At 53.2% G+C, this 11,281-nt stretch overlaps 1 protein-coding gene across 1 annotated transcript; it reads left to right on the forward strand.

The window, feature by feature from the left end:
- Positions 1-8,908: 8,908 nt before the first annotated feature.
- On the forward strand, positions 8,909-11,011 carry CCDC177 (coiled-coil domain containing 177; the record flags this gene model as incomplete). Its single annotated transcript, XM_082848232.1, has 1 exon — positions 8,909-11,011. Exon 1 carries the CDS (start codon positions 8,921-8,923, stop codon positions 11,009-11,011), a length of 2,091 nt encoding a protein of 696 aa, XP_082704358.1. The 5' UTR covers positions 8,909-8,920.
- Positions 11,012-11,281: the final 270 nt, after the last annotated feature.

The raw sequence follows: 11,281 nt of genomic DNA on the forward strand, positions 1-11,281 counted from the left end.
AGTGGTTAAGAATCCGCCTGCCAATGTAGGGGACACGGGTTGGATTCCTGGTCTGGGAAGATGCCACATGCCACGGAGCAACTAAGCCCGTGCGCCACAACTACTGAGCCTGTATGCCACAACTACTGAAGCCCACGCGCCTAGAGCCCGTACCGCACTGAGAAGCCCGCGCACCACAACCAAGAGTAGCCCCCGCTCGCCACAACTAGAGACAGCCCGCCCGCAGCAACGAAGACCCAACACAGCCAAAAAAAAAAAAAAAAAAAAAAATCACCAGCAGATGAACAGAGGAGGGGCACCACCTGGTGGCCAGAGTGTGGAGCGTTCCCTCCTCAAAACTTGCCTTCAGTAAACAAAAACAATCCTGCCTGCCATCAGCTCTATTAAAGAGCTAAGCATCAGGGAAATCCTCTGATCTCCAGGAACAAAAGGCAAAATAAGTAGAGGGCAATGTTTCCAAATGGAGCCGAGGACCTGAAATCCAAGTTAGAGGCATAAAGGAAATTAGCCATAAGAAAGCTTGGATTTGCTTGTCATTTCATCCAAATTTAGTAACCATATAGTGATATATTTGTGGAGTGATTTTTTTAATATTTTCTGATTTTCTGGCCTTTAAACTTATTTTTTTTATTAAAAAAATTCTTTTTGGCTGCACCGCTCATCATGTGGGATCTTAGTTCCCAGCCAGGGACTGAACCCGCATCCCCTGCGTTAGAAGAGCAGAGTCCCAACCACTGGACCACCAGGGAAGTCCCTATTTGTGGAGTGTTTACCATGTGCCAGCGACATGGGTACACTGTGCTATGCGCTGAACATATTTCCTCTCATTTAATTCTCAGCAACAACCTTATAAGGGAGATACTACTATACCTATTTTATAGTGAACAAAGGGCAGTTCAGAGAGGTTGACTAACTCTCCCAGGATCACACAGCCAGGACACAGACAAGCTGGGAGTTGAACCCAGGTTTGTGGACTCAGAAGCTCATGCTCTCAACCACTGGGTTAGACGCCTGAGGGATATGGCCATTAAACAGGTCCAAAGAAGAACTCATCATATTGGCCCCAAGCTTCTTCCTCTTGCTCCTGCATTCCCCATCCCAGCAAACGGCACTACCCTCTGCCCATCCAGTTGCCTAAGCCAGCATCCTGAGAGTTTCGACCCCACACCTAATCACTCTCCAATTTAGGATGCTCATAAATATCTTTAACATTTTTCTATTGTCTTCACTGCTGCTGCCTCAGTCCAGGCCAGGGCCATCTCTTGCCTGATTTGATGTTCTCCCAGCAGTCTCTCTCCTTCCTAGCAATCTATAGTCATCTCTCCCATTATAGACTCCATGACGATGGGGCTCCACCACTATAATCCCAGTGCATGGCACACAGTAGGGAACTCAGCCAATATTTGAACAACTGAAGATAGCCTGGAATCGTTATTTCCATTTCACCAATGTGACGGGCTGAATTGTGTCCCCTCAAATCTCATATACTGCAGTCCTAACCCCCAGGACTTCAGAATGTGACTGGAAATTGGACCGTTAAAGAGGTAATTAAGTTAAAGTGGGGTCATTAGGGTGGGCCCTAATCCAGTATGACTGGAGTCCTCATAAGAAGATATTAGTCCACAGAAAACACAGACAGAGGGATGACCATGTGAGGACATGGCAAAAAGGCGGTCGTCTACAAGCTAAGGAGAGAGACCTCAGAAGAAACCAAATCTGCTGACACCCTGATCTCGGTCTTCTAGCCTCCAGAGTGTGAGACAGTAAAGTTCTGTTGTTTAAGCCATCCAGTCTGTGGGATTTTGTATAGCAGCCCAGGCAAACTAATATAGTCAAGAAAGGAAATCATTCTCAGAGAGGTAGAAGGACTTAGCCAACACTGGATGGTAAGTAGTAATAACTAATTAGTAATACACTCAATAGTAATCCGTTAATCACATTCTGTCTTGTGATCACTCTTTTATGTTGTTTACCAACTCTTATAACTGACTGATCTCATGTATTATTTAACTTCTTGAATATTTGGGTACTGTTACTTCAACTGGCACCCAGGACCAGGACGGTCTTACCCTTCTCAGTATTCCCAGACTTCCTAGCTCAGCTTGGTGCTTTTTACCATAACTTTTCAATGCATTCTTTGTTCTGTGTGATTGATTGCCACATTTGGAAGGGCAACAAGGAGCCTGGTGGAAGATTCCTGGTCCTCAAGAGAAACATGCAAAAAAGGGGCCACCATTTCCAGTAATGGAATATGACTCATCTCTGAATCTCCAAATACAAACATCAGGATGACTGTCTAAGACATTGTGGAAGGCAGTGATGCACAATGTTTGGTGTTAAAATTTCCGTCTTTTAAAAAAGAAGTGTGTGTGTGTGTGTGTGTGTGTGTGTGTGTGTGTGTGTGTGTTGCCAGATAGTGGGGGGAAAGGCCTGTGGAAACAGGAGCTACACCTTCAGAGTAGCGCCTCTGAAAACAGAAGGGGGCCTAAAGCACTGTGCGGGCAGGTGGCTTCATGCCAGACACAGATGACCCAGCAGAAGAGGCAGAGACTGAAGACAAGTCTGGCTCCTGAGCAGTAGCCCCTCTTTTGAGTAGACCTATAAACATTTCATAGTCAAAATGCCCAGGGGGCCCCCAGGGCCTGGCCATACTCAGGAATGAGGACCCTTCTCCAGTATCACACAAAATGGAATGAGTATGGCCCTTCCAGAAGTGAGAGAAAACCCTACTAGATTAATTGTAAGACTCCCTCTAGATTTCCTTGCTGACGCACCTCCGTGGTTTAGTGCAGGTTGGGGTCTCCTGTCCCACAGGACAGTCCTCAAACATGAACATCACCTGCTTAAGATACTTAACTCTAAAGATTCATCCAAGTGGCCTAATAGCTCAAAATATCTTGACAAGGCCAGTTTCACGGGACATACACTGGGCAACGTAGCACCAATTAGACCCTGTTCCCTCTCGTTGATGCGTTCGGCAGGAGGGCCCACAGTGTACCAGGCCCTAAGCAGTTGTGAGCAGCAACAGACATGGACCTGTCCTCCCGTAAGTTATAAGTCCCTGCCACCTACACACCAAGCTGTGTAACTGAGCTGGTGGGCTTTGGGTGATTATTTATCTACAGGTAATTTTTTTCCTTCTTACTTTTTAATTTCCCACTCTGATGAACATATATTATTTCAATAAAGTATGAAAGAGAGCACTTTATGTTTAACAAATATTACCTGTACCTGCTAGCTTGTTTCATAAATTTCTTCTTAAGGCCTTAGTCTCAAGCATTGGGAACGGTTCCACTTTACACTGTGTATTACCCTGTGTCTAATCAGGAGACAGAAACCACGCAGTAATTTAAACAGAGGAAGCTTAATATAAAAAGTTACCAAGCTCTGAGAAGGGAGTAAATAAAAAGATATAAAGAGAACGCTCAAAGGTTCCCTAAGGCTGAGGGAGAGTCCTCAAGGAAGGACAACTTGGAAGGGGAGCCCCTGCTTCATTGGAGAGGGTGTGGTTACAGCCCACTGGGTTGCAGAGAAGTCTGGGGCAGAGCTGCTTTGCAGTTGTTGGGCGAACACGAAACAATCGTCATGGGCACAGGTGTCCAGAGGCTGGTGACAGGGAGTAGAGGGACAGTACAGGCTCAAGGCTCAGAGCCCATGGTGTCCGCCTCAGGGAGGCATGGGCAAGTGGTTAGCAGGCCTGGGCTCGGGCTGCGAGGTTGCCAAGGGACTGCTCTGAGTATGCAGCTGCAGTAGGGGGGGGGCCACAGGGTAGCCCCACACACCTGCACCACTCACTCTGGAGCAGGAGGAAGAAAAAGCAAAAAGCACAGCACACAGGAACCAAAAAGAGAAGCCTCCTTCCTCCGGCGAGGACCCTGCAGCTCCCTCTGCTGGCAAACCTTAGCACTGTGCTGTCAAGTAGAAAATGCTTACGGACCATTATCCCAGAGCAAGTACTGATGGGTGAATCTGGAGGTATAAGGCAATAATTCATAGCTGGCACAAGCTGTTATCAGTAATTAGAATAAGGGTTGCCAAGTTTTTTCTATAAAGAGCCTGATAGTAAATATTTTAAGCTTTCTGAATCATACGATCTGTCAAAACTGTTCAATTCTGTCATTGTTGCATGAAACACAGCATAGACAATAAGTCAACAAATAAGCCTGGCTTCTTCCAATAAAGCTTGATTTACAAAAATACCCAGTGGTTTTGACCCACAGATCATCATTTACCAACTCCTGATTTAGAACTTTAGATTGAATCATCTCTGTTCTGTGAATGGGATTACATTGAAAGGAAGGGGGATGAACGCACAGAGCTGAGGTGGGTGGTGGAGACTAAGAAAAAGGAATTTAAATGGAGATAATGTCTATGTTGTATTTTTTTGGTCCAAATTAGATGAGCGCTATGTAGAGTGTGTCCCCCCCCACCCCCCGCCAAATTCATATGTTGAAACCCTAACCCCCAATGTGATGATGTTTGGAGATGGGGCCTGTGGGAGGTAATTAGGTCATGAGGACAGAGCCCTCATGATGGGATTAGTGCCCTTATAGGAAAAGACAGGAGAGAGCTTGCTCTCCACCATGTGAAGATACACCAAGATGGTCATCTGGAAACCAGGAAGTGGGTCCTTACCAGACACCGGATCTGCCAGTATCTTAAACTTCCCAGTCTCCAGAATTGTGAGAAATAAATGTTTGTTTTTTAAACCACTCAGTCTATGGTAATTTGTGATAGCAGCCCAAACTGACTAAGACAGTGAGCTATCACATTAAAGGATCTAACGGGGTACTTAATAAATTATTATCTCTAAGGGTCTTTGCAAGACAAAATAACAGTCCATATTGTGCTTTCTTTTCAGGAAGCTGAGACTCAGAGAGGTTAAGACACTTGCCTCAAATCATAGAGCCTGGCTGAGCCAGATTTTGAATGATTAATCTGTCTGACTCTTAAACGCACCATGTCCACTACCCCACTCATAAGGGACAGGTGGGTGTTCCCAAACTAGGCTGCTTTAATAAAGTTGCATTTAACACCCTTGATCTTTGGCAGGCTGGGACTCCCGATCTGGAGGAAATCAATGCTTAACCTGTGTGAAGCCCATCTCCTGAAATGTCCAAGGCACGCAGAGATGAGAGGTGAGAGATATCTGACTGTCCAGTGGCACCCCATGGATTGCCAAGTCAGTTTTGCTGAATTGGCTGGCTAGGTCACTCTCCTATTTTAGGGCCCCCTTCCCATGGCCGCTGCTTCCACGACCCTCCCAGATGAAGAATCGTTTCTTAATCAAGGATGGAACATTTGTTGGGTTTTCCCTTAAAATCTTGCAGACACTACACGTGTCCTTATTCTGATCACCCCTATTAGATGAGCTTTATCAAAATAAATAGTAACAATTTTATCACTGTTTACTGAAATGTCTTGGTCTAGGTACTTCGCATATAGTCTTTCCAGTTCTGACAACAACCCTGAAAGGTACCTAATACTGTCTCTATTTAATGACAAAGATGACATTTACATAGCAGACATTATTAATCCTTGAGGTAGGCAATTTAGTGGGATCTTCTGTAAAGAAGGGAAAACCGAAGTAAAGAGGTTTGAAGAGGTTGACTTGCCCACCCCACTTATCTCCATCTGAATCCACATCTCTCCAGACGTTCAATTTGGTGTAGAAATATAATACATGGGACCCACTTCAGAATTAGACAGAGCCAGGTCCAAGTCCCAGCCCCATTTCTTACTGGCCATCTGACCAATTGCTCCTTTTCTCTATTGAGAGCAATTCATGGCATTTTTGCATGTCTTGTAAAGGCTTTTATTCTGGACTACTTTTCAAGGATGTTTGTGCAGCAAACATCCTTGGAAGACAGAGATAGAGTCTCCCTCTAGTCAGGGGGGAAATTTGTTTTCTCCCAGGATAATAAAGTTAATGCCTCCCTCTGGGGCAAAGTTTAAACAGGTTTGCTAGCAGTCCCCTTTAAAAGGGTAGGATCTACTAAGCTTAGGGTCACTCAGCTGGGACACAAACCCATTATATGTAAAATATCTATCTCAGCCCACCTCTCCATTGCCCCACGGGACTTGGGGAGCAAGGGGGACCAACAAGAACATAAACCTCATGCTACCTGCTGTGTCATGAGTAACAAAGTCCTTTGTTTCTGACCCACGATTTTCACGTCTTCTGCCGGCATCAATGAACCGGTGGCAGGCTAACTTGTTAGCATGTAAGTAGGATAAAATCTCAAGCCCTTCACAGTCTTTAACACTCTCATCCAAATGTCAAAAGAGTCAGTAACTCTCACTTTCTCATCTCCCACTGCACCGCAGCCTCCTGTGGTTTGGCATCAGCTCCTAGGACAATACTGAAACTATTTTTGCCGACGTCACCAAAGACCCAAAGACTGTCAGTTTCAGTGGGTATTTGATTCTGGCAAAATCTTTCTGGACCTCTGCAGCCTTAACACTAGGGGCACACCCTCCTTCTGAAGTGCTCTACCATTAGATTCCACGAGACCACACTTGCCTGCCTATCCTTATTCGTCCTTTTCATGGGCTCCTCTTCCTTTAGCAGCCCCGTCAATGTCCTGCCCATCTCCCTACTGCTCCGCCTGCCCTCCCTGGATGATCTCACTCACACTTCTGGTTTTAGGAACCTCAAATATGGTGCTGATGTGCCAAACTCTAGCTCCAGTCCAGACCTGTGACACACCTTACCCAGCCACCTGCTGAGGGGCTCCACCTCAAACTCAAGTGATCCTAAAAGGAACCCATCCATCCTTGGCCCTCCACACCACCCAATCCTCCTTCTTGGACCCACACTCTCAGTTTGTGGTACACCCAGCCACCTCATCACTCCAGGAAGTCATCCTTGCCCCATCACCACTCCTCACACCCCAGAGCCAAGCTCCCTTTGGGTATTGCTTCTTCTACTCTCCACCTCAAGAATCTGTTCACCCTTACCTCCCACCAGACCCAGGCCTCCTACTGCTGTCTCCCTCAGGTCCCAATCCTTCCTGCCTTGGGTTACTGTAGTGTCCAGCTAACTGGGTTTCCTGCCCCCCTTTGGCCCTCCTATAGCCTTCACCCCATGGTTGCCAGTTATGTTCCTAAAGTATAAGCCAAATCATGTCATTTCCCTGCTTTAGGCCTTTCACTTGCTCCTCGCTGCCTATCTGACAATGTCAAGTTTATTAAGGACAGAGTTCACAGTGCTCTCTAAATGTTATGTCCCACCCACGCTCCAACCCCCTCCCTTAAATATTCCTTCCATCTGTCTGCTGTGGCCACTACCACTCAAACTGGAAGAGGTGGGGAGGAGGTATCTCAAAATAGCACTCATTAACTGGTACTGACTGGTTTTAATTTGTACTGTCTGGAACCAGGAAGTCCTAAAATGTTGCATTAAACATTAGTGTGTTTGGTTGGCTTTTCTTAAAAAAATAAAGTCATGGTCTGGATCAGGAGCCAGAGTTCTACCAAATTATTGCTATCAACTTTGTTTGCTTCTCAGGGTCGCCTTGAGAAGGAATGAGCTATTCCTTCATTCTACCTAGTTAAGGTGCTGCTAGAACAGGGTTTGTTGATGAGAGAGAATATATATACATCTCCCCCCCACACACATACAACTTCTCCTTTGCCCTATAAGCAAGGAAATCAACACCCTTGAGCGTCCACCAGGAGGCGCCGGTGGGGGGGCCGTCGAAAGACCTGCGGTACCTTCACGATTGGAGAGGCGGCGGTGGATGCCGCAGCGATGGAAGCCGGGTTGCTTCCTTTTTTAAGAGTCAGTGTGAGGGAAGGGAGCAGAGCTGCGTTATTTTAGGGAGACCTTGTCGCACTCCCCCTCCCGCGGGTAGGTAGCGTCTGGGGTGCGCGCGGGCCCCATGGAGAGACGCTGGCGTTGGCTGCGGTGGCAGCTGGGGCTCCTATCGCGGCTGCGGCCGGCAGTAATCCGACCCCGCCGACGCAGGGACTGAAGAGGCGCAAGCGAGAGCGGCAAGCTGCGAACAAAAGCCCGCCGCGCGGGACGTGCGGTAAGCTAACCGGCCGGGGGACCCGGGAGCGGACGGGCTCGCTGAGCTCCAGTAGCCCAGCTGGATACGGTGGGGGGGACTCGGAGGACATCTGGGGGCAGGTGTCCGAGCCTAGACTGAGGTGGATGGAGCTTTTAGCATGGACTTAGAGAGGATTAGGTGCATCCGGGAGGACCCAAGCTCCTTCACCATCCCTGGCAAACACCCGGTGGGGGGGACGGGGGAAGGCGGGCACAGCTCCTAGCAAGCCCTGTCCAAGAGGCAAGAGCAAGAATCGATCACCCGTCCCAGGGAGGTCTTTTCGGACTGAGGTATTTCTCTGCGCCCTTCCGTCACCCCTGGGCCCCACGCCTGGGTCTCCTTTGCAAATGGAAATCAACCATAAACTTCTTCCCTAGGCAAATGGGGTCTTCACAGCAGTGCACTCTGGGGATGAACAGACCTCTTCCTTTTTGTTCCTGCAAAGCTGCATCCCCGGTCGCCCGCCTAAGCTACAAACAAATACGCTAATCCTCCCGGGAATCCTCCAGAGCCTCTCTGGTCGGCTACTGCCTGCTCCTCGATCTTTTCATTTTAACTCGCAACAGGGAGGAGATGCAGCTAACGGGCCAGACGCCCAGGGGAGCCTGGCCACAGGCCTCCGCCCAGCACTCCGGCGCTGAGGGAGACTGAGGCTGCTCTCTGTGCACCCTCCCGCCCGCTGGGGTTTCAGGGCATCGGTATTATGATTTACATTCCACCGGGCCTCTGAGCCTAATCCCAAAGCGGATTAAGTTTTTTGGGGGGGCGGTGAATATGAACGGGGAGGGGGAAACTGCTTTCAAATGTGTTCTTCGATGTCCTCCCTTGTCATCCGCAGAGCCTCCACAAAGGGACAGGGCTCAGCCATGGTGGATCCCGTGCCTGAAGAGGAGAAGGCGGGAGCCGAGCCGGGAGGCTCCGGAGGGGACGAAGCCGCCGCGTCCGTGCCCCCTGACTCCCAGGGCGCCCCGCAGCCCGCGGCGACTTCGGCCTCGGCCTCCGCCGCGGCGCCCCGTAAGGCTGAAGTCCCGTGCGCAGCAGAAGGCGGGCGGCGGGAGCAGTCCCCGCTATTGCACCTCGACCTCTTCAACTTCGACTGTCCGGAGGCCGAGGGCAGCCGCTACGTGCTGACCAGTCCCCGCTCGCTAGAGGCCTGCGCCCGCTGCGCCGTTAAACCTGTGGAGCTGCTGCCACGGGCCCTGGCGGACCTGGTGCGCGAGGCCCCCGGCCGCTCTATGCGAGTAGCCACTGGCCTGTACGAGGCTTACGAGGCGGAGCGGAGCGCCAAGCTGCAGCAGTGCCGGGCAGAGCGCGAGCGCATCGTGCGCGAGGAGAAACGGCGCCTCTTCACGCCTTTGGGCCCCGCGGCCGCCGCGGCCTCGGCCCCTAGTGCGGGCAGCAGCAGCAGCTGCAGCAGCGCCAGCCTCCCGGCCTCGCCCGCACCGCGCGCCGCCCGCAAGGCCTCCTCCAGCCCGGCCCGGCCCCAACCTACGCCCGCGCGGTCGCGGGCAGGAAGGAAGAGCCACTCACTAGACTCCCTGTCCCGCCGGCGGGAGGGCGCCCTGAGCTCCGAGTCAGGCGCGTCGTCGTCGTCCTACAGCGGTGAGAGCCTGAGGGAGCTGCACTGGCCGCCGCGGGCCTCGGCCAGGAACAGCTGCCCGGCGGGTTCGGCGTCCTCTGCTCCCAACCCTCTGGGCCGCCCATCCGCCCTGGCCCTGGTTCCCTTCACCGGCCGCAGCTTCAGCCTCGGCGACCTGAGCCACTCGCCACAGATGGCTCAGCACGTGGAACGCATCGTGCGCCAAGTGCGCGCCGAGCGGGGTCTGCGCGCGGTGCCGGAGCGCGACCGGAAGATCGCGGCGCTCATGCTGGCGCGGCACCAGGAGGAGCGCCTGTTGCTGGAGCAGCGCGCCGCGGCCCACGGCCAGTGGGAGCAGCAGCGCGTCCGCGCCGAGCAGCGACGGGAGCGCGAGGAGCGCGAGAAGCAGCGCGCCCTGGAGCAGGGCCGCCGAGCCTGGGCCGCGCAGGTGGAGGAGCGGCGCGGCCGCCGGGGCCGCGAGGAGCGCGAGGAGGCGCGGCGGCGGCAGCGGCAGTGCGAGCGCAGCGAGGAGCGGCGGCGGGAGCTGGCCGAGCGCCAGGGACTGCTGCGGCGGGAGCGGGCGGAGCGCACGGCCCGGGAGGACAGACTCCGCAAGCTGCAGCAGGAACAGAACCTGAAGCAGCGGGAGGAGGGGCTGCAGGAAGTGCGCGAGCGGGCCGAGCAGGTGCGCAGGGAGCGCGCTCAGCGCGCGGCCCGCGCCAAGCAGAGTCAGGAGGGCCAGTTGCAGCGAGAGAAGCGGGAGCTAAGCCGGGCGGAGCGGGCGCGCCATGAGGCGTTGCTGCAAGGCCGGGCCCGGCTGGAGCGCCAGGAGCGCGAGGGCCTGCGGAGCTCCCTGGAGGCCAGCTTGGGCCGCGCGCAGGAGAACTACGAGCAGTTGGTGGAGCAGCGCACCCGGGAGCTGCGCGAGCGGGCCCGGCGGGAGGAGCTGCAGGGCCGGCGGGCCAAGGAGGCGGCCGAGCGCAAAGACCGGGAGCATCAGGCACACCTGGAGGCTCTGGCCCGGGTGGGCGAGCGGCGGCTGCAGCACGCGGCGCAGGCGGCCGAGGAGGCGGTGCAGCAGAAGGCGCGGCGCGTGGGCCAGAGCCGGATGGAGAAGGAGCGGGCCCAGCGGGCCAACAAGGAGAAGGTGGAGAGGGACGAAGACTGCCGCCGGCGGGAGCTGCTCCAAGCCATCGGTCGCAAGCTGGAGCGCAGCGAGCAGCTGTCTCGGGACCGGCGCAGCGCGCTGGAGAGCGCCCGCTCCACAGCCCGGGCCTCCTTCCACGTGCGCGAGAAGGTACGCCAGGAGACCAACACGCGCTCCTTCGATCGCATGGTTCGCGAGGCCCAGCTGCACGCCAGCCTGGACCGTAAATGACCGCCGCCGTGCGCTGGCCGGAGTGCCACGCTCAGCCCCGTGGGGCCTCTTTTGGCCATTTTGACCGGACCGTGGGAGTCCCCAGTCTGGGCGCGGCACCGCAGCGTCGCCAGGCTTCTGACCAATGAGGCAATGAGAGGACCGACGTGTGAGACCTTTCAGTCCGCCGCCATTGTTTTTAAAAACTGACTTCGTTTGGAAATGACATAGCACAGTCTTGGACCACATCCAACCTTGGTGGCTCCCGCATCGCACCGGCCCTTGCCAATG

The sequence above is a fragment of the Leucopleurus acutus genome, assembly GCF_964270905.1.
Source record: "Leucopleurus acutus genome assembly, chromosome: 1".
Lineage (NCBI taxonomy): Eukaryota > Metazoa > Chordata > Mammalia > Artiodactyla > Delphinidae > Leucopleurus > Leucopleurus acutus.